The sequence below is a fragment of the Typopeltis vanoorti genome, chromosome 7 (assembly GCF_054136105.1).
Source record: "Typopeltis vanoorti isolate ZY-2024b chromosome 7, IOZ_Tvanoo_1.0, whole genome shotgun sequence".
In the NCBI taxonomy this organism is placed as follows: domain Eukaryota; kingdom Metazoa; phylum Arthropoda; class Arachnida; order Uropygi; family Thelyphonidae; genus Typopeltis; species Typopeltis vanoorti.
The window spans coordinates 113,494,744-113,519,761 of NC_143555.1; the positions used below are offsets into that span (position 1 = coordinate 113,494,744).

The window sequence follows — 25,018 nt, forward strand, 5'->3', positions numbered from 1 at the left end:
TCAAAAATGAAGGAGAAGAGTGCCCATAAACTTTTATGAACTTTGAATGAATTTCTTTTGGCGTTAAATCTTATTTTACAAAGAATTTTATAACTGCACAATACTCAATTTTATCCATTTCAAGGGATACAGACAACACTTTTGTTCAGACAGCTGTATAAAACAAACTACTTGATAGAATGACTTGCAATTTCACATGGATGCTTATGACAGATGTACCAACTTAGAAAAAAAAAAATCTTGCCGATAATGTTGCCATCTATGGTTGAGGCCGAGAACTTTTCAGACCACCCTTGTATATGCAACGCCCTTATCCAATGTATTTGTCACTTTATTATAAAAAGTAAGCAAATTGTTAAACCACGATCTTCCTTTAGTAAATTCATGTTGGTTATAACTAACTTCTCTAATATCTTAACCACAACTCCAGACACACAGACTGGTCTATAAATCAAAGTCCTACTCTTAACACCTCCCTTATGAATTGGAACAATTTTACCCTCTTTCCACTGGTGAAATAGCATCAAGTCCCACAGCCTTATTTGCATCAAGCCTATTCAATTCCTCATATACCTCCTGTTCACTTACTAACAGTTCTCCTCCTTACATCTTGAAAGCAAAGGATTGAAGTGATATGTAAATAGAATGATATTTTGTTAACAAAGTAAGTTTTTATGTAAATTTAGTGATTTTTAATAGTGTTGCTTTACCACAGCACACGTGTGTACACACACACACACACACACACACTGGAATAGTTACCGTACATCATTGGATTATTTACAATTATGGTTTACCACTTAATGGTTATAAATAATCAGTATAGTAAACAGTTTAGTATCTTCTGTGGAATGATATCCTTTCTGATTTATTTCTTAGATTTTTTTTTCTTTATTTCAGAAAGGTACAAAAGCCCCACAGGCTGCTGGAAAGATTCATACTGATTTTGAAAAGGGTTTCATAATGGCTGAAGTTATGAAATACAATGACTTCAAAGAAGAAGGAACTGAAGCTGCAGTAAAGGTATTATTTTTTGAAATGCTAGTCACAAGGATAGATGTGTAATGAGTTATGACTTGTATCATTCACAATTCACATGAATTATGTTTAGTTAAATTAAGTGCTAATAAAAAAAATGAAGGAAAAAAAAAAAAAAGGGGGTGCTTAAGGGTCAAAGCTGTATAACTGAGAGGAGACCTCCACATAGCCTTTAAAGGAATGCGGAGAACCGACCAGGGCTTCTGACCTAATGTCCAATCCTCACCTTCTCGTGGTGCACCCTGTTGGGTATCTACTTTGATACTGAACGAACGAGGATGGGCTGGCAATTTGGGATTTAGCCGACCAAATTGTATTCTTATTGGTTAAACCAAAATAAAAAATGATGGTACATCATGACAAAATTTCATGCCGGCTGGGGCGTCGCCCGGTTAAACAAGGCCCCCGTTGTTTTCGCCAGGGAACCAGGGCGAACAGCGAAAAGTCAGCTACTGGAACAAATCTGAAAACAAACCCCAACTCAACATCACCAGAGTTAAAGATCGGTACTATCAACGTAAGAAGCCTGAATGGCAAAGAAATGGAGCTAGCTGAGGAATTAGATAAGTACCAGATCGACATAATAGGGGTGACTGAAACAAAAAAGACCAAAACTGGTGAGATCTTTCTGAGCAATAAATACAAAATGTTATATTCAGGCAATAACAATCAAAGAAAAGAAGGAGTAGCCATAGTATTCAACACAAAATACGAGGCTAATCTTCTTGAATGGCAGTCAGTCTCAAGTAGAGTAATGTGGGCAAATATGAGAATGGGGAACTGGACAATGAGACTTATTTGTGCCTATGGTCCCACAGAAGGTTCTACTAAGGTAGAAGTGGAGGAATTTTTTGAGGCTTTAGAAAAAGCAACTGACACAATGAAAAAGGAAAAGTTGGTCCTTGTTGGGGATCTAAATAGTAGAGTAGGAAATGATTGTGAGACATACAAAAATATTTTGGGAAAATTTGGAGAAAAGAGCAAAGCTAATAATAATGGCAAATATCTGTTGGATTTCTGCTCAGGACATGGACTGGTTATTACTAACACCATGTTCCAACATAAAAATGTGCACAAATTCACATGGAGAGAAGAGGCTAGGAATAAGAAAAGTCTCATTGACTATGTTATTGTTGATAGTGATGTTTTCTCCCTGGTGCAGGACACCAGAGTGTACAGAGGATTTTAAATTGGAAGTGATCACTATTTAGTCTTGAGCAGGATAAAATTGAATTTCATATTGAAAAGAATAACATGTAAGAAAGTTTTAAAGCGAATAAAAGTTGAGCAGCTCTCAGATGTAAACTGTAGACTAAAATACAGAAATATTATTGAAAAGAAAATGAAAGAGTTTGAGAACAGGAATCAAACCTTGGAGATTCAGTGGCAAACTCTGAAGGAAACATTGATTGATTCTGCCAGAGAGGCATGTGGTGAGGTTGTGTGCAAAGATAAAAAAATCAGAACTCCCTGGTGGACACAGGAAGTTAAAGAGGCAGTGAAGGAAAAGAAGAAAGCATATCAAAAGTTCCTGGCAAATAAGTCAGCTTTTACTCTTACAGAATACAGAGACAAATGTAAGAAAGCTAAACAGTGTATAAAACTAGCTAAACAAAAGTCATGGGAGGACTTTGGCAAGAATATAGAAAATAAATATCAAGAAGGTGGCAAAATATTCTGGAGATTGTTGAAGAAGCTTAGGAATGGAGGAAAGAGTGCTGTAAAAGGAATTAGAGATGATAAAGGTGAAATGAAAACAGGAGAAAAAGATGTCCTTGAGGTATGGAGTAATTACTTTGAAAAACTGCTAAATGAAACAAGCAGTGATGACAGCACAGTGATAAAAAACACTGACCAGGCATGCAGTCAGGAATACATATCCATACTTGAAGTAGAAAAAGCCATCAAAGGCTTGAAATGTGGAAAGGCAGCAGGAGTAGATGATATTCGACCAGAAATGCTGAAGTATGGTGGTATAAAAGTCTTACAGTGGCTGCACTGCATAGTTCAGAAAGCATGGACAGAGGGACGAATTCCCGATGATTGGAGTAGAGCTCTCATAGTGCCCATATGTAAAAAGGGAAATAAAAGTGAATGTGAGAATTACAGAGTATTTCCCTACTGGGTGTTCCTGGCAAGATCTATGCAAGTATACTTGAGAAACGGTTGAGAAGAATTGTGGAAGAAAAGCTTGGTGAAGAACAAGCTGGATTCTCGCCAAATAGAGGCTGTCAGGATCAGATCTTCACTTTACGACAAATAGTCGAGAAAGCATGGGAATATAACAAAGATCTGTATTTAAGTTTTGTCGATTTGGAAAAGGCATATGACAAGGTGCCAAGAGAGAAGCTATTCAATACGCTGCAGTTATATGGTGTCAATGGGGCATTATATCAAGCAATACTTAGTCTTTATTTGAGTTGTGAGTCAGCAGTTAGAATTGAAGGAAGTACAGGAAGATGGTTTAATGTTAAATCTGGTGTGAGACAAGGATGTTCATTATCCCCTCTGTTATTCATTATCTATATGGATCACATTATGAAGGAAAGTGGTATTAAACATGATATCAAAATTGGAGATGTTAATGTCAGCTCTTTGCTTTATGCGGATGATGTTATACTTCTAAATAAATCCGCTACAAGTCTGCAAGATTCTCTGACTAAATTGAATAGCTGTTGTAATAGATATGGTATGAAGGTCAGCAATAAAAAGACAAAGACAATGAAAATAGGCAGAATCATTGAAAATGTCAACTGTGTTGTGAATGGAGAACCTGTGGAACAAGTAAAACATTTCAGCTACTTAGGCACAATTTTTACTGAAGATGGTAAACTAAATATAGAAATAGACAACAGAATCAGCAAAGCTGGTATGGTCGGAAGTCAGTTGAATAAATTCATATGGAATAAGAAAGAAATTAGTCGGAACACTAAATTAGCTGTATACAAGACTGTGTTCAAACCAATTTTAACTTATGGATCTGAGAGCTGGGTCAGAAGTAAAACACTTGACCAAAGACTAGAGACCGCAGATATGAGAGTCCTGAGAAAGATTAGAGGCGTGAACAGATGGCATCAATGGCAATATCATATTAAAAATGAGGATATTAGGAAAGAACTTGACATTGTCAGCATCTAGGAATGCGTTAGCAGAGCTAATCTCAGATGGTATGGTCACTTAAATAGAATGGGAGAGGAAAGATTAGCAAACCAAGTGTTCTCTGCCAGGTTGGCAGGAAAACGACCCAGAGGAAGACCAAGATATAGGTGGATTGATACGGTACAAAGTGCCTTAGACGATAGAAATATAAGATCTGATAATGTTGGAGTCTTGACAAGTAACAGACTGATTTGGAGGAAAATTGTAGATAGGAAGTTAGTAATGATGTAATTTTTTCATGTAGTACTGTCATATCCTGTACACCCCTTGAGGGTACATGGCAGGAATTTGATGATGATGATGATGATAAAAAAAATGATTGGTTGTTATGATTAAAAAATTATGTACTAAATTAGAAGAAAGAAACTGTCTAGTTTCACCACAGATTACTTGATTCAGGGTAAAAAAAAAATAAATGGATGATTGACAAATACAAAATATACATTAAACAAGAGAAGCTAGCAGAAACCATTGTAGTATAAACAATCAAAAAACACAAGGAGGCAACGAAGGATGGCACAAGTCATCTGTTTTCTAGCAATGTTTGGAGGTGATTTGTTGAAAAGTTGAAGTCTGGTGTGTGATATGATCTAGTTATGGACATCCAGATATCACTTAGGATCAGTCCTTGATTTTTTTTTTTTTTTGAGGGGGGGCGGGGGCAAGCCATGTGAAATGACTGTAGTGGACTTTTTTTTATCTGACAAAATTTTTTCTAGATAGAGCATAGAGGTCTTGTTCCAATTGACGTCATGATGTGTGTGGGAAAAGTGTGATAAGCTAAACTCGTTCTTTCCTCCCTATTATGAGTTAAGTTGCTGAGTTGTACTTTTTTTTTTCTTATTTTGAAACTTCTATAAGTCTGACCTACATAAGAAGGGCCAGTGGAATTCTGTAAATCTCAGGATGCTTGTAGAAGGGATTATTGTGTTCGAGAGCACAAAGGAGGCTGTATATAGTGAGAATTGGTTGAATACCACTCTGATATTATTATGAGATTTGAGGAGATTGGCAGTTTTGATTGAAAGAGCACCGATGCAACAGATTCAAACCGAGTCTGTTTCAATCAATAATGTTTCAGTCATTATCAGTTGGCCTTGGAGTAGGATTGGAGAATTTGGACTAAATTCCTGAGATACATTGAGAACAAATTAGTTGAGAGTCATAATCATTCATTTTTCAGTCTTCATCTTATAAGGTAGAAATGGCATGTTTTTTAAGGATATAATTATTGCTGTATGGATGCCTAAATAGAGTCTGAAGACTCATCACAGGAGACCCAAACTATCTGCACAATCTATCATATATCTCCTCAAACCCATTAACAAACAAAGCACTCAAAGCTGACTCAGGCAACCCATTCCATCACAACGTTCCAAGCAAATCAGCTAGTCCTCACACCCCTACTAACCACACCTTTATTCAATAAACCCTTTAAGCAACTTAAATGTTTCTCTCATATCCCATCTTTTTCTCCTGTCAACCAACTTCTGCAATCCACACACACCCTCAATTTATCTTCATAGGGAACATTCCACAGACCACTCACCATCTTGGTCATTAACCTGTGAATATTCTCCACTGCTTTCCCATTGTCAGGAGATCAAACTTGAGCACAGTAATCCAGATGGGGATGTATCAAGGCCTTATAAAGAGGAATAATAACTTTCGTGTGTTCTTCAATAGCCAAGTAATCTTATGGGCTACCTTAGTAATATGACCTCTAAACTTTAACACTCTTCTAACCCCCCCCCCTAAATCTCTAGCTTCATCTATTTCCTGGAGAACAGTGCCGTCAATGTGATACACAGCTTGTAATCTGCTCATCTCAAAATGCATAATTTTACATTTCTCCACATTGAAATGATGCCCATTATCTTTTGCCTATACAGTCTATTTAAATCGTCCTACAAGCTCTCTACATTGCCTTCCTTAACTATTATTCTATCAAATTTTGCATCATCATCATCATCAGCAAACTGCATATTTCCTTTCAGGTTATTACCTATATCACTTATGTACAAATTAAACAGCAATGGTCCCAGCACTGAGCCTTGCGACACACCACTAGTCATCTGTTTCTGCCTTGATTCTTCCCTTCCATATAAACCACTTTTTGATATCTGTCCAGCAGTCACCATCTTATCCACTTAACCAGTGTCACACCCATCCCTATTTGTTTCAATTTGCTTAACAGAGTTCCATGTGGTATTCTGAAAAATGACTTTGCAAAATCCAGCAGAATCATCGTGTAGCCATTTCCTTTATCCAACTCAGCTGCCACCTTATTATAAAATGTTAGTAAATTACTAAGGCATGAATGACCCATCACAAAGTCATGGTGTCCCCCCCCCATAGAGCATCGTATTCTTATTCACCCATTCTTGAATTCTCTTTTTCACTGATTTTTCCAGTACTTTTACCACCACTTCTGAGATACTGATTGTTCTATAATTTGCTACTGCAGTCTTAGAATCTCCCTAACTCACAGGGAATTATTTTGCCCTCTTTCCACTGCCTTGGAATTCTACCAGAGCTGAGTTTTAAATTAAAGAGCCTAGTCAGAGGCACTGCCAGTTCCCTTGCACATTTGCACAAAACCCGAGCTAATAATCCATCCATTCCCACAGCAGTATTTACATTGAGATTCTGCAATATCCTAAGAACTTCAACTTATTCACCTTGGTCCACATTAGTGTTGTCTCATATGTTAAAGCAGTAACATCACTAGGATGATATACCCTTGCAAAGTGGTCACACAGTAAATCAACTATTTTATCATCTGAAAAGAAAGGTGACCAGCATGGAAAGGTAAGCAAAATCAGATTATGAGAAGAATCTAGTCGAGCAGGCCAAAGATTAATCTTCCATAGTCATTCTTCCTATCACTTGCCATGTAACAAAAGAAGTCTTTGGGATTTCCTTTGGCCTGCTTGGCTAGATTCTTCTCATAACCTGATTTTGCTTTCCTTTCCATGCTGGTCACCTTTCTTTTTGGATTTGCTGGTCACTTTTCTCTTTATATATACTCCACAGCATTTTCTTCTTCTGCAGCTCATGTTTAATGATATTACCCATCCATCTAACTCCTACCTGATTAACCATCCCTTCTTACCTTAGGTATACGATTTAATATTGCTTCCTCTAGATGACTGTTAACTATATCCCATGCACTACTAACATCCTTACCCTGCAGTGTTTTATGACATGACATAGATTTAAGCTTTTTCCTGAGCTTGTCATAATCACCAGTCTTGTAGTTCCCCACATACATCTTGACAGAATATTCCTCATGTTGTACACTCTCCCAGATCAAGACCGCATGGTCACTTTCACCAACTGGAGGCAATGTGGTCACCTTGGTTATGGATAACTTTTGATCATTATGAATAGGTCCAGTACTCTCACACCCCTAGTCCCCTCCATCACATGTTGCCTCAAGTAATTATCTCTCACTATGTGTATAAATTCCATTTACTTCCTGCCATGTGTCTTTCTTCCTTCCAGTCTATATCAGCACAGTTGAAGCCTCCCCATAATAATCACTTGACCTGTACTCATTGTACTAATTTGGCAATGCATGTCTTCCAGATCACGTGGAACTTCCTGGCCTATAGCAACACCAACTGTGTGTGTGTTTTGTCTTACTGGCCTTAATCTCATACCAGACTGCTACAAATGAACAGCCTCCCTCCCACTATCTCCTGTTCTTTTTGGCTGTAATTCATCCTCTATCATCAGCAGTACCTCTCCCTCCATCCTATATCTTCCCTGAAAATACTAAACCCTTCACATTCTATCCATGTAACTACATCATCTGCTGTTAGCCAAGTCTCACTAATGCCTATAACTTTTGGTGAGGTTGTGCAGAAATCACTTTCTATGTATAGACTCATTAGCTAACAATGCCCTCCTCCTCAGTTCGCCTCTATCATAGAATGGTAGGAGACTTACAGTCTTCACCCTCTGACTCTTCTAACAACTCCTTTACATCGCCCTCATTAGAATATGTCTTGCCTCTCAAATCATTTGTGCCATCCAAGATGATCATTTCCTTCGACTAACTTGTTTGCATCTGGATGGCGACTAATCTGTAGTTAATTTTTGCACCAAGGGAAACATGATTTTGTCACACTTTCATTAAGTACTTCCCCAATCAGTGAGTCTCCATAAATAATTTTCTCCTTTAACTTGTTTTTATTTTTTGTTCGCTCAGTTTTTATTACTACTTTGGACTGCCCGATTCTTTCTCTTCTTGGCCTGGCTAAGTTCTTGTTGCTTCTGCAAGTTTTCAGTTTCATGCTTTGTCCTGTGAAGAATAACATTTGAGCATGCTATTTTTTTATTAATGTCCATTTTGTTCTTCCCTTTTTTTCGGCAGCTCATTCAACATTAATAACATTGTTTTACATCCAACTGTTGGCACTGTCTACTCTACTAAAATTTGCTGCGTTCTCGTCACCTAATAGGCACTCACCTCTCAAACATTTAATACACACTCTGTCCAGTTTCAATTTCCTTTCACATATCCTTTAATTTTTGTGACGAATACATTTCTCACACTCTGCACTGCACAAAATCCTGCAAATTCAAATCCCCCAACAACATGGTCTTTGCCACCATTGTTCTACCATGCATTGGCACCATACTGGCAAAATCGTATTCTTCTTCTACAGCTTCTCCCACTTAAGTGGGGTCGCTGTTGATAATGAGTCTCCTCCACACCTTCCTGTCTTGGGCTGTCACCACATTCAAGTTCTTCATCCTCAAGTCCTCTTCTACCAGCTCCCTCCATCTCTTCTTTGGCCGCCCACGCTTCTGCCTTCCTTGCACATCAATCTGCATGACCCTTCTTCCCACATATTCATCCTCCCTCCTCATCACATGACCAAACCATCTCAACCTTCCCTCCTGTATTTTCGCTCTTAAGTTCGTAACTTTCACTGTTCCCCTCACATAGTCATTTCTCAGACAATCCTTTCTGGTCACACTGCACATTCACCTAAGCATTCTCATCTCTGCTACTTCCATCCTGCTGATGTTATTTTTCCTCAGGGCCACAGTTTCTATAGCATATGTCATAGTTGGCCTCACTACTGTCCTATAGATTTTGCCTTTCAGATTGATCGGCACCCTCTTATCGCATAACACTCCAGCGATCTCCCTCCAGTTCCTCCAAACTGCTTGTATCCTGCATCCCACTTCCTTCTCGGCTCCTCCATCTTCTTCCACTGTTGAACCTAAGTATCTAAAGTTCCTCACCTTCCCGATGACATTTCCTTTCAGCTCCAGATCTGTCTCCTGTCCGCCGCCCACTGTGCAACACATATACTCTGTCTTACTTCTGCTCAGTCTCATACCTCTCTCTTCCAGTACTTTTCTCCATCTTTCCAGTTTAGTTCCTGCTTCTTCTCTTGAATCTGCACGAATCTGCACACAGCAAGATGTCATCTGCATACAACATTGTCCAAGGCACATCTTCTCTCACCTCCATCACAATATTAAACAGAAACGGACTTAATGCTGACCCTTGATGCAAGCCAACTGTTACTTGAAAACTTTCTGTCTGTCCCAGACAGGTCCGAACACTTGTCTTCACATTTCTGTACATTTCCCGCAACAACCTGACATATTTCTCCGCTTCTTCTCCCTCAGACACCTCCAGACTTCTTACCTTGGCACTCTATCGTATGCTTTCTCCAGATCAATAAATGCCAGATGTAGCTCCCTTTGTTTCTCTCGATTCTTTTCCATCATCTGCCGTAACCCAAAGATAGCATCTCTTGTTGATCTACCAGGCATGAAGCCAAATTGTTCCTTTGCAATCTCCACCTCCTTCCTCAATCTACCATCAAGAACCCTTTCTAGGATTTTCATTGTGTGGGACATCAACTTTATTCCTCTGTAATTTTTACAGTCTTGTGCATCCCCTTTACCCTTGTAAATGGGGACAAGAGTACTCTCCCTCCATTCCTCGGGTATATTTTCCTGTAGGCAAACTTTCATGAACAGGTCCATTCCCTCTTCCCCCAGCGCCTTCCATGCTTCCACTGGAATTCTGTAGAGGCCCACTAGTTTTCCATTCCTCATCCTCTTCATGGCCTCCGTCACTTCCACTCTACTGATGTTCTGCACCATCCCCTCAGAAGGCTGCCCATCTCCTCTGTGAGTCCTTGCATTTTCCTCATTCAAAAGTCCCTCAAAGTATATTTTCCATCTGTTTCTTATGTCCACATCTCTCCATAATACTCTTCCTTCAGCGTCTTTGATCTGCCTCATATGTAAGATGTCCTTTGCTGCTTTATTTCTACATTTCGCTAGTTGGTAAATTTTTCTCTGTCCTTCCTTTGTTTCTAATTGATCATACAGATCTTGATATGCCATGGCCTTCACCTGTGCCACAACTCTCTTGGCTTCTTGCTTTCTCTCTCTGTCCTCTTCCACTCTTGACTCATCCCACTTCTGCTTTTCCTCTTAGCTGTCACTGCCACTTGTACATTATTATTCCACCACCAACCCTCCTTCTTCTCTCTAATCTTTCCAGATGTCTCACCAAGCACCTCGATTGCACAGCTCAGGTTTACTTTTGAATTATGTTTCCACCAATCTTGTACACTTTCCAGTCCATCCGAAATCCTCTGTAACACCCTCTCCCTAAAATGATTCCTCACACTCTCCTCTTTTAAGCGAAACCACTTAATTGTCTTCATCCCATGGCAAAATCGTATTAAAACTAATAAAATACAAGGTTTACAGACAATAAGTTAACCTAATATTATCAACTAAAATACTTATCCTTCTGGAGCACTAATTACACTCCACACACACCCACCATGCCACGTAATGGCAAATTGTATGAACTCATGTGAAAATGGTATGAATTGATTCTTATTTTTTGTGAGGGATGGTGGAGAGATAATGAATGGTGGCATCTGTTATGAGTGGACTTGTCGTAAAGATCTAATATGAAACCGTTCTCAGATGTTTTTGAGATAAGGACATCTAAAAAGGGGTTTATCTTCATTTTCAACTTCCAAATTGGATTTTATTTTTTTTGGTGTTGGGCATAGAGAGAGAGAGAGAGATTAGACTCTATTTAAATTGATGATGTCATGTTTCTAGACGATAAAGATGCCATCTTCAGATAGCAATTGTTGGGTTGGCTAGTGCGACCTGCTATTCTGTAATAGCAGGTCGCACTATGCCAGTTTTGACCTTTTCAGCTAATCACCTCTAGATAATTCTAAAAATTCTAAAAATTAATGACTCATGCCACCTTCACTGTCTCCATGTTTTTTTTTGTTCATACACTATAATGGTGGTATGGACTTGTAATTTGTTTTTTTTTTTTAATCCTTAAGAAGCTACAAGTAATCTGTGGTAAAACTAGCCAGTTTCTTCCAATTTAACATGTAATTTTTTTAATTATAATGACCAATAATAGTTTTTTCCTTATTAATCATTCTAGTCAAAAGTGCTTTTCAAAAATTTACATGCCATTAATCATTTACCAGAAAACCTCTTAATGGTATTTGATTACAGGCAGTATTTATTTTCAGTATTTTACAGCATAGTCACTATGCCATCTTCTGGGAAGAGAATACATTATCATCATGGAACTATGCATAGATAACTGGAGCTATGTTTGCTCTTTCTTAGGCAAAGTTCTTTCATATCTTGAACAATCATATAACCGTATTTGTTTAAATATGTTAATATTCTATATAGTAGCAACTTTCTTTTTATCATTTTCATTCTAAGATATGGTCAGCAAGCATGTTAATTTTTTGTTTTTTTTCTTCATAATTATGCAGGTTTTGCAGATTGGCTGCCCCCCCCCCCTTTAAAGGAGAAAAAAGATGTTGATCTACACTTGTAAAACACACACAGAGTGTCTGAAAAGAAGTCAGCTGATACCCCCCCCCCCATGGGCAAGGGGCATCGTACCATGTAACGAGTCGTGTGTTTGTAGCCAGTATAAATCAGTGCAATGTGTCTGGGTGAAGTGGTTGTGAGAAGGGGAACTGAAGGAATTTAAAAGAGGTGTTGTGATAGGATGCCATGTTGTAGGCCTATCTGTTTGGCAAACTGTTGAAAAACTGGGCCATCCAGGTCAATAGTCAGTGATACCATACTGAGATGGAAGCACAGGGAGTTGATTGCAAGTGCTACCTGCAGTGGATGACCCACCATACTCACCGAACGTGACCATACAGTGTACGAAGGATAATATATACTGCCATCTGGAATGTGAATCTGCACATAACATTCAGAACTGAGGCTCACAACATGGGTTTCCCAATATGCAAGCTCCACATTACCTGAACTAACACATGCAGCATTTTCTTTGGTGGTACAAAGAACACGTACATTGGGACATGGAAGCTTGGAAAACTGTGTTATGGAGTGACAAATCATGCTATACTCTCTATTAAATAGATGGATGGGTGTGGCAGATGCTCCTTGAATGTGTCTTGCCAGAGTACATAACCCCAACTATGAAATTTGGAGATAGCAACATGATGGTATGGTTCCTGGTTTGTCCTCAGACCTATGTGATGCCACAAATATTGAACTCTGAAGGTATCTGTACATTCTGGAGAATGAATTGCTTCCTACTTTGTGTTGTTTCTACTGAACTGACCATTGCCTCATTCAGCAAGACAATGTACCATGTCATAAGGCTGCTGCTGTAACTGTGCAGTTTGTGTACATGAATGTCACTGCACTTTACTGGCTTTCACAGATGATTTCAGCCCTATTGAACATCTGTGGGATGAACTGGAGCATTGGGTGAGGTCAAGGGACATCTGCCTGGCAACAGTCCAGGACCTTATTACATGCCTACAGAAGAATGGTCCAAAATTCCCATTGGTTGCTATTGTACGCTTGTGAAAAGTATGCCCTGTAGGATTGCTGCAGCCATCACAGCGAAAAGAGTCCTACATCTTAAGGTGGGCACTGTTGCTGTATGTTCCTCATATTATGATGTATTATTGACTTCTTTCAAAACAGTGTATGCACACAGTACTTTTTTGGGGGTGGAGGGGGTATGGCACACCAGCATCTTTATTAACAGTGATGTGTGATATACAGATGTGGTACATCTAGAAATTTAATATTCAGTAATTTTTACACATTTACCTAGTACACAAATAAGTTTAATTATTTAATGAAATTTACATTTTATGCTATGTCCATTGTTAAGATATTGGTTATATAAAATTTTTATTATATACATTTTATTTATTTTTATATGCTTATACAATAAAATAATTTTTTTGTTATTATAGTAGTTAATCTGTCTGGTTTTTCTGTTTTGCAGAGGTTGAAAAGTCCTTATTTCTTGTTCTCATTTTCTTGACAGTTGAATCCAGGTCATTCCAACTTAAGGTATTGTTCCTACTAACTGCACTATGGAGACAGTTTTAAATCCTTGTTCTACAGCAATGCCAAAGGCTTTTTTTTTTTAGGTTGTTATTTTGATTACTGAGTGATAACAACATGCATATTTCTAGATAACAAACTGGACATAACATGTAACGTGGACTACTGCAGGAATTCAGAGTTTCTACATGGCTTCAGAAACCTGTGTTTCAAAATAAGTCATTCAAATCCTATCAAAATACACTGATAAAAGACAAAAATAAGGACTTTTCTGAGATATAGTGCACTTTTAAATAGTACACTCAATGGATAAAACATTAGAGATAGGAATGATGGGAAGTTTACACTGGCATCATCTTACATTTCACACGTAAATAAGTAGACATCAGGGCTTCCCAGCAGTGTATCACAATTGACGAAGATGGGTAAATGTGGTGATCTTAGTGACTTTGATCGTGGATGTATTATCAGCGCAAGACAGGTGGGTCATTCTGTTGTCCAAGTGATAAGAACCCTAGTGTTCTTGAGGGCAACCATTTCAAGGGTCTCCTGCAAGTATACTATCAATGGATGTACTAGTGCCCAGTGAGCAATTGGTAGCCAACCACATACCATTGATGACTGGGATTAATGTAGACTGTCCATGCCTGTATAGCCAAACTGCAGGGCAATGACAGCACAAATCACATCCGGTTTCAATGTCTTAACCTAATCGCATACTACTGTTGACAGCTCGTCATTGGACATTGGGCCTCACCTGGTGTCAGGACCATCAAAACTGAACCTCTGAAGAGTGGATCAGAGTCATGTGGTCTGATGAATCCCATTTTCAGTTGTACTGAGCTGACCAGAGGGTTCGGATGTGGTGTCGACAGCATGAGGCCATGGCCCCGTCGTACCAGGTTGGCTCTGTTCAAGGAGGTGGTGGCTCACTGATGGTTTGGAGAGCCTTCTCATGTGACACTTTAGGTTCCTTAGTGTTTCTATAGAGGTTGTTAAATGCTGCTAGCTACCAGAATGTGCTGGCTCATCACCCACACACTTTTATGGCCTTTGTACATCCTGCAGCCGACAGTCTGTTTCAGCAGAAACAGTGCACTGCTCCACCAGGTCACAACCATTTGTGCACAACTTGAAGAGCACTCATGTGAGTTTGGGACCATCCAGTGGCCCCCAAAGTCCCTGGGTTTAAATCCGATTGAATCTCTCTCTCTGGGATGCTGTAGAGTAAGAACATTAGATCCTTGTATCTGGCACTGACATCTACGGTGCACTTGTGGACAATGCTGCTGCAACAGGCATGGCTTGAATTACCTCCAGCATCTGATGAAGTCAATGCCTCAGAGTACTGGCTGTTATTCACACTAGAAGAGGACCAACACATTAATAGGTAGTTACTTCTAATGTTTTGTCCATTGAGTGTATAACAAGACATTTCAGACATGCTACATAAGTCATCAGATCACTTTGCTATCTAGAGTTGACACTCACTATAGCAGACTATTATAACAAACCTGCTCACTGTAACAAATTACTGAAAAGTCTCCAAACCAAAGACACAGTGCTAAATTACTCTGTAGCAAACTACTACAAAATACTCTCTGTAGCAAATTGTCCACTATAACAAACTATTCTGTGGTCTCTACAAATTTACTATAGGAAGAGTTGTTGGTATCTTCCATTAATGTGTTAGACTCAGTTGTCTATCATAATCAAATAATTTAGCTATTCATAAACCTAATTTAGTATTATGAAATATTAAGTATGACACAAAGAGACAAAGCTTAAATAGCATTAATATTAGAACATAAACTGAATCTTCAAGCAAAATGCCCTTGATGATCTTGTATAATTGTTAATAAAAATATGATCTATACTAATAAAAAAAAAAAATTCAAAGTATTGTGCCTAAGTAAATAAAATAATCATTCTCACTTTAAAATATATACTATAGTTTCTCCAATAATGCATTATATGTGTTATAGAATTTCACCCAATCAAAATAACATGGCTTATGGAGAAAATGTGATTGGAGCAGAACACTTGAAACTCATACAGTCTTGTAAGTAATACTATACACTAAAAATGAATAAATAAATAAACAATAAAAAAACCCAATAAAATGCTACAACAGTTTTAAGCATCTTTAATTCCTAATAAATAAATACAGTAGGTCCTGTCCTGATTGACTTTGCAGCACTCACAGTTGTTCCTGCTAAACAAGTTCATTTATTTTTGCAGCATTGTCTGCAACGTGGATTATTTCAGGCTGTTGCTCTCATGATATGTTCTGTTTCTTTCTAAACATGCTAGTTTATTTGATGGTATTGATTCCCAACAATGATAAGAAAATAATTAATATTTATTAACTTATTAGCCGATATTTTACTGGTATTATATCCAGCATCTTCAGAGCACAAAAACAGTTTGTCACTGTACATGAAACAACCACAATTTGGTGTATGTGGGACTAGTTTAAAAAAAATTGTAATGGACAACACTAGGAACTAAAGTCTTAATTGGCACCATCTATTGTTGGATAAAGAGAGGGAGAAAACAAGTATTAATTAAATCTTAAAATGACTGTCTCCCAAATTTTTGGTAAATTGATACAGCCATACTTGGTGAGGTTTGGAGTATGCTTTAAAGCTGCTGCTGATTCCAAAAACAATCTCTCTGACTTATAATGATTTCTGTGTAGCATTTTTGTAATACTTTTCAACTTACAGAAAGCTATTTTAAATCTAAATGAGATATCCAAAGATTATGGTATGATAATATCAATGGAAAAATCAAAAACTATGGCCTTTAAAGGACAAGATCCAGCAAGAACTAAAATAGTAATAGATAACAAGATCTTAGAACAGGTGAATTCATTTAACTACCTAGGATGTATGATCACATATGAAAAAGATATAAATGTAAAAATTGCAAAATATTTAAAAATAACAGGTGTAATTAACTCTATATTTAACCAAACCTAGTTCAAAAACAAACCAGGCTAAAGGTATACAATACATTAGCCTTACCGGTCTTAATGTATGGAAGCGAAATCTGGACAATAAAACAAAAAGACAAACAAAGATTAACAGCAGAAATGAAGTTTATGAGAAAAACTGCAAAGTATACCCTATTTGATCACAAAAGAAACGAAGATATTATGAAAGAATTAAACCAAGAACCAGTAATAGAAAAAATTAAAAAATATAAACATAGATGGATGGAACACGTTCAAAGAATGAAAACAGAAAGATTACCAAAACAAGCCTTAAAGTACAAGCCATTAGGAAAAAGAAAACCAGGACGTCCTCTTAAACGATTCAACAATGACTTCTAAGGCCGGAACAGGCCATGCTAGGCCTATGATACGTATGATGATGATTTTTGTTTTCTTCCATTTGATCCTTTGTGAAGGGATATATATCCAAGGCATAGTCTGCTAGACCTAACTTGCTATAAAATGATAGTGCTGAATGTATTTTTTATGTTCTCTAAGACGAATGGCAACAGCTCTTCCTATCTGTCTATAGTAAGCCAAATCACAAGAACAGAGCACCATATACTCCTGAATGTGATAAAGATGAGAGAGTTTTGTCCTTAGGTGAACGGATGAGAGTTGCCAATTTGACATATGGTTTAAATGTGGTTCGTAGCTGATATTTATTAAGTACTCTAAATATCTTTTCAAATGTGCTTTGAATGTATGGGATGGTAACAGTTTTGCTGTAATCTTGTGTAATAAGCAATGGAGGAGATTTCTGGAGAGCATTTAGTATTTTTTTTCTATTCTGTTGGGAACATATCCATTGGCTAAGAAAGTGTGATGCAAATGAGTTCAGTGGTAAGAGCATGTCACTGGAACAAATAGTTTTGGCTCTGTGAGTTAGTAGGGAACCATACTGTTGAGCTGGATGATGATGTGAATGTTTGTGCAAATATGGTATGGTGCAAAAAAAAAAAAAAAAAAAAAAACTTCAGTACACGCACTATGAGATATGCCATTTGACTGCATGCACATTAACAGAAGGACATATGTAAAGACTACGTCATTACATTTATTGTTGAGCATTATTTTTGTTATACGGAGTTGGGATAGCAAATGATCCAAGCTTACGATGTGTTTGTGAACAGTTTGTTCATTGTTTCTGTAAGCGCACCCCAAGCAATGAAGTCATCATTGCCTTAATCGAGAGGTTCCAATGTACCAGGAGTGTTCTTCTTCAACGTGAAGGGCATTCGGGGAGACCACAAACTGCTAACACAAATGTGAATCACTGGCTTGTGCTGGAGTAAGTGTTGCCATCTCTGAAACACGGTCAATGCCAAACAGTGGTAAAACTTGGGATACTGGGGTGATTGTGATAGAGAATCCTTAATTAGCTTGAAGTCATTCAGGTGGGTCAGTGTTTAATAGCAACAAATTATGCTGCACGGCAGGAATATTGGTGCACGCATGCTAGCCAATGTCTATGAAGATCTGTACTTCCTCCATAATGTCTGGTTCTCAGAATGAAGTGCATTTCCATCTAAATAGTCATGTAAACAGATGGAACCTACAGGTTTCTTGGTTTTTCGAGACCTGAATTCCTTCACAGTGAGAAGTTCACCACATGGTGTGCAGTTTCTAGCCATGGCATAATTGGGCCCTACTTCATTGAAGAGGGTGGTGCAACCATGACCTTGAATAGTGAACACCATGTCAAGAATGTGTTGGTCCTGTTCACCAAGGATTTGCATAGGATGTGTCATGCAAATTTCATTGCACAGGTATTCCAACAGGATGGAGCAACCCTGTTGCGCATCACATGATTCTAGAGCCTATTTATCAGAATACTTCCCCAGGAGGCTCATTTCAAGGTTTACAGAATTCCAATACCCTTTACATTCTCCTGATCTCACATTACTTGATGCTTTCTTGGGATACCAACCATAGCATAATTGGGCCCTACATTGTTGAAAAGGGTGGTGTAACCATGACCTTAAATAGTGAACACTACATCGAGAGTGCATTTGTTCACCTAGAATTTGCATAGGATGTGTCATGCCAAAATCATTCCATTTCATGTACAGGTATTCCAACAGGATGAAACAACCTGTCGCACATCACATGGTTCTAGAGCCTGTTTATCAGAACACTTCCCCAGGATACTTATTTCAAGGTATAGAATTACCATACCCTTCATGTTCTCCCGATCTCACATTACTTGATGCCTTTGTTTGGGGTATGTTGAAGGAATGGGTATTCCCCCATGACCTACCTTGATGAACTAAGGGATAAAATTACACAATATGTCCAGCAGATGTTCCAACCCTTGTTCTTCAAGATGACAGAGAATTTTTGCATGCACTATGAAACCTGCCTTTAAAGATAAGGTGCCCATTTATTATTATTATTACGTGACACCTCCAGGGAGGCCAAAGACTCATTGAGGGAAGACACCGACTCTACAACTCTCTCTGTCTTCACCACTCATTGCACCTACAACTAACCGCAACTACACCAATGCTATTCACCAGCACCACCACCACCAGTATTTCTGCAGACAATCACAAACATCCATGCCAACAGCAGGATTTGAACTTGCAGCCTTTTGGCTGGAGAGTGGATACGCTAACCACTCAGCCAACCAGGCCAATTTCGAGACGTAATCTACCATCATTAATGCTTTATTCGACCAAGATTCCACTGATAGTTGTGGAAGTACATATCACCATGTGTAAACATGTTTCTTTGTTTACTCATTGTTAACCCATTTACTCCATAACATATATCGCTGTAGTTATTCAGTACTGTTTTTGCACCATATTGTATCTCCCTGTATGTGTGGGTTTTCTATAATGGGCCATTGGCTAATAAGTTAATAAATATTTATTATTTTCTTATCATTCTGTGTTGTGAATCAATGCTGGTAAATAAACTAGCATATACTGCCAATATATAAGACTTTCTACTTGTTTCTTTCAAAACTCTTTATTATAAGCTTAAAATAATGTGATAAAAGAAAAACCTCAATACTTAAGGGTTTTTCTTTTTTGTTCACTATTTGGAGTCTAATAACCAGGATACATTCTCTTTGGTGTATTTAATGGTGTATTAAATATCTTTATCAAGAAAAGTACACAAACTTGAGTCACTATCAGCCAGGTGGCATTTTTTTTGCATTCACCTGGTTCTACTCAGCAGTGCAAAGTATATTCACCTAATGAAAAATTACAGGTGACATAACACAATTTTGCATTCTGGTAATTTTAATCCCCTATTTATATATCGCAGTGACTATATTAGTGTTAATAGCGATGTTTTCTACTGGTTCAAGACACAAGAATATACAGAGGATTTGAAATAGAAAGTAATCACTATTTAGTTTTGAGCAGGATAAAATTGTTCATATTGAAAAGAAACGTGTAAGAAAGTTTTAAAATGAATGAAAGTTGAGCAGCTTCTAGAAGTGAACTGTAGACTCAAATACACAAACATCAAGAAAAAATGAGAGTTTGAAAACAAGAACCAAACCTTGAAAAAAAAAAACATTGATTGATTCAGCCAGAGAGGCATGTGGTGAGGTTGTCTTTAAGGATGGAAAAATCAGAACTCCTTAGTGGACTCAGGTAGTTAGAGGCAGTCAAGGAAAAAAAGAAGGCATATTGAAAGTTCTTGGCAAGTAAGTCAGCTTGTGCTCTTAGAGAATACAGAGAGAAATATAAGAGAAGCACTGTGTAAAACTAGCTAAACAAAAGTCATGGGAAGACTTTGGTAAGAACATAGAAAATAAATATCAGAAAGGTGGCAAAATATTCTGGAGGTTATTGAAAAAGCTTAGAAATGGAGAAAAGATTACTGTAAAAGGAATCTGAGATGATAAAGGTGTCATGTAAACTGAAGATGTAGATATTCTAGATGTCTGGAGTAATTACTATGAAAGATTGCTAAATGAAGCAAGCAGTGTCAGCATGCTGGTAGAAACTCCCAACAGGAATACATATCTATACTTGAAGTAGAAAAAGCCATCAAAAACCTGAAATGTGGAAAGACAGCTTGAGTAGATGAAATTTGATCAGAAATGCTAAGGTATGAAGATATAAAAGTTTTACAGTGGCTGCACTGCATAATTCAGAACACCTGATCAAATTCTGGATGATTGGAGTAGCACTTTCATAGTAACCAATCTATGAAAAGGGAAATAAAAGCGAATGTAAGACAGGTATTTCGCTGCTGAGTGTTCCCAGTAAGATTTATGCAAGTATACTTGAAAGTTAAGAAAAATTGTGGAAGGAAAGCATGATGAAGAACAAACTGGGTTCAACCCAAACAGAGGTTGTCTCTCTCTCTCTCTATGTTTACTGGGCATCTACAGATGCCGTATGGTCACTCCGATGCTCGGTGATGTTTCACACCAGGCCTCGCCATGTACCTGTTGTTTGCTTTTCTGGCAGCCTCAACTCTCTGAAGATCAGTCACTCCACACACGCCATCCATCCATCTCATTGATGGTCTACCCCTGCCTCTTTTTCCAGGAACTTTACCTTCTATTATTGTTCTGAGAAGTCCTTCCATCCTTTCTATGTGTCCAAAATATTTTAATTTTCTTCTGTCAATATCCTTAAGGAGCCTTAAAGTTCTACTAATCTTTTCTAACACCCATTCATTTGTATGCCTTTCAGTGTATGATATCCTCAACAGCCTTCTGTAACACCACATCTCAAAAGCAGATATCTGTTTCTTATCTGACTTCTTTAGGTTCCAAGTCTTGCATCCATAAGTCGCTGTTGGAAAAACAACTGCATCTAAAATCCTCAACTTTGTTCCCATGGAGATAGATCCATCCTTCCAGATTTTAGACAGGTCTCTGACTGCTGTTTTAGCCATTCCTAACCTTTTTCTGACATCTTCTGAACAGCAATTCTTCACATTAATAATGGATCCCAGGTACTCAAACTTGCTGACTTCCTCAATTCTTTCTCCATTAAGGTACACTTGTTTCTCAAGAGCTTCTCTGTTTGTTTTTCTTTTGAGAACCATGATCTTGCTAGAATTGAGTTGAAGTCCTCTGTTATTTCTGATCTTGTTAACTTTGTTAAGAATTAGTCCTCGTTCTTCCATGTCATTACAAAGGAGTACTGTATCAGCAGCATACCTCAGATTACTGATCAATCTACCTCCTATCCTAATTCCTGTCCTGAGCTCATCCAATGCTTCACGCATGATGTCTTCTGCATATATACTAAACAAGTGAGGAGAAAGTAACCATCCTTGTCTAACTCCTTTTCCAATTGAAGCCAGTCAGTCAATCCAACACCTGTTCTTACTGTGGCTTCTTGTTCCTTATACAAGTTGGCTATCAACCTGATAGTGTGTTGAGGAAAACCCATTCTTTTCATTACTTCCCACAGTTTCACATGCTCAACACAGTCAAAAGCTTTAGAGTAGTCTAAGAAACACATTACCAGAGGGAGTCTGAATGCTTTATTTTTCTATGATCTAAGGCAAAGGATCTGATCTCTGGTTGATCTCTGATCAGAGGTTGTCAGGATCAGATTTTCACTTTAAGACAAATAGTTGAAAAATCATGGTAAATATAACAAGGATCTGTATTTAAGTTTTGTAGATCTGGAAAAGACAAGGTCCAAGAGGAAAGCTGTTTAAAATACTGCAGTTATATGGTGTAAACTGGACATTATATCAAGCAATACATAGTCTCTATTTAAGTGTAAGTCAGCAGTTAGAATTGAAGAATGCACAGGAAGATGATTTGATGTTAAATCTTGTGTGACTAATGGATGCACATTATCTCCACTATTATTCATTATTTGAATAATAGTGGACAAACAAGTGTGCAAGATTCCCTGTGTAATAAATTTGTATGAAAATCAGCAATAAATATACCAGGACAATGAAAATAGGCAAAAAAAAACAAAAAAATAACATCAACTGTATCCTGAATGGTGAACCTATAAAGCAAGTAAAACACTTCAGCTATTTAGGTACAATTTTTAGTGAAGATAGTAAATTAAATATGGAAATAGACAACAGAATCAACAAAGCTGGTATGGTAGGAAGTCAACTGAATACATTTATATGGAATAAGAGAGAAATTAGTCAAAATATTAAATTAGCTGTATACAAAACAGTGCTCAAAATTATTTTAACTTATGGATCTGAGAGTTGGGTTAGAAATAAAACATTTGATCAAAGACCACAGATATGAAAGTTCTAAGAAAGATCTATGATGTGAACAGATGGCATCAATGGCAGTATCCTATTAAAAATGAGGATATCAGGAAAAAACTTGACATTGTCAGCATTTGAGAATGTGTTAGCAGATCTAATCTCAGGTGGTATGGTTACTTAAACAGAATAGGAGAGGAAGGATTAACAAAACAAGTGTTTTTTGGCAAAGACCAGAATATGACCAAGATGTAGATAGATTGATACAGTAAAAAGTGGCTTGAAAGACAGAAATATAAGATCTGATAATATTGGAATAGTGACAGATAATAGATTAATTTGGAGGAAAATTGTTGATCAGAAGTCTATAATGGTGTAAATTTTTCATGTAGTACTATCATAATGTAGTACTACAAGACTTGTATCAGGAATTTAATGATTATATAATCATATGAACAAATTTGTACAATATAGGTATATTATAGGAGAAACGACCATATATTTTTTGAAAGTACAAACTGCAAGAAATACTACTAATAGTATATTTATGCTCTCTAAATTTCCTGTCTAAGACCTGCTTGAATTTATTTAAGATACCTGCTGCTACAATATATTCCAAAATTTTATTCTGGTGAATAAACTTTAGGAACATATCTGTAGCAGATTTTCTTTAGTGTAACCTACAGCATTCCATCATTAACATAAAAATTGCTGATTGTAAGTGTTATGTTTATTTTAAATCAGCATTTTTTTTTGTTAATTTTGACCTAAAGATAGTGTAAATTAACAAACATTTCTACATTGCAATTTAGAAAAAAATTCTGGATATCTAAAATAACAAGATTACCCATACAGGTTTACATGACTTAATAACTTAATATTTTATTTCAGTGAATTCTATTTCTTGATAAAAATATTTTTTTGTTAATATGTGGAAGGGAATTATTTTTAGCTTGTCAGTTATATTAACATTTCTCATTTTCATGTCCATTTTTAGGCAGCTGGTAAATATCGTCAGCAGGGAAGGAACTATGTTGTTGAAGATGGAGATATTATATTCTTTAAATTTAATGCAGGAGCAGGACTGCAAACGAAGAAAAAGTAACCTGTGTATTTAAAGTAAATTTGAGCACGTCAGCTAAAATAAATTTGCAAAATCTGCTTTTTTGTTTTTCATTTTCTAATTGTAAAACATCACCTAATGATTTTCAAAACATATATGTCCATTGCATCATACATTTTAAGATTTTTGTGCTATCGTCTATCATTAGTAGTATAAAAATGAATACATTCACGTTATAGTAATATGTCACAACTTCTGCAGAAGAAAGAAGCAACAGATTTGATTCCTCCCAAATAGAAGAATTTTTATTTTAGGCTTTTTTGCAGATGCAGATGATTCCAGAATTAGTCAATCTCTCATGCAGGTGAGTCGTCTTTTTTTCTCACAGAAATAAACTTGAGATTTTAGTTTCTGAAGCTTAGCAAAATTGATCATAAAACACAAGTACATATAAATAAATAGTTAAGATTGAGAAATCACTTCACATCTACACCATGAAAATGCACTCAACCTTATCAATGGTGAAAGGTAGGGACTATGCCCAGGACTGCAGCAAGCCCATACAGTACCTTTGTGCTAAATAGATAAATGCTGCCTTCCTGAACTAATTTTTTAAGTTACTATATTATTTATTACTCAGTAATAAAAATTAATTAACGTAACATCATTCTGTATAAATTATACAAATCATACTGAGCTTAAAAGGGGAGAAAAGTTGCATTTTTAATCATAGCAATTAGGAACTCAATGCAGCTAGAACATAATGCTTTCTTATAAAATAGTTACATGTCTTGCTTTCATGGAAATGAAATTCTTTATGCAGTTATAATACTTATTTGCTTCATGATGGCTATATTTCAGTCTTAGTTGTGACATTACAGCTGAAGTACTTTTAAATAAATTTTAATTTGGAAAGGCTATGTGCTTTCCAACAGTGGCTGATACTGGAAAAGTTAAATATATTGTGAAAGAAAAGTATTCAGAAATGTATATACTTCTTTTAAACATGATATCATTGTATCCAACATAAGAAAAAGAAATTGATTTTGAAATTTGGTTTTGGATCATAGATCAATTATGGAATTCATGGAAATGAGTCTGATTTTCAACACAGAAAATAGTATGTTAAGAGATTATGCAATTATAGAAAATTGTAGACTAATCACTATCTCAGGAGTGGTGATAAAAGTACTGGAAAAGTTGGT

At 37.0% G+C, this 25,018-nt stretch overlaps 1 protein-coding gene across 1 annotated transcript in view; it reads left to right on the forward strand.

The window, feature by feature from the left end:
- Nucleotides 1-23,911, forward strand: part of LOC150104979 (obg-like ATPase 1) — a 343,661-nt gene extending 319,750 nt beyond the window's left edge. The window contains exons 11-12 of the mRNA XM_090396086.1: nucleotides 901-1,023; nucleotides 23,748-23,911. Of these exons, the coding sequence (XP_090252212.1) occupies nucleotides 901-1,023; nucleotides 23,748-23,855 (231 nt within the window). The 3' untranslated portion in view covers nucleotides 23,856-23,911. The remainder of the gene's footprint in view (nucleotides 1-900; nucleotides 1,024-23,747) is intronic.
- Nucleotides 23,912-25,018: the final 1,107 nt, after the last annotated feature.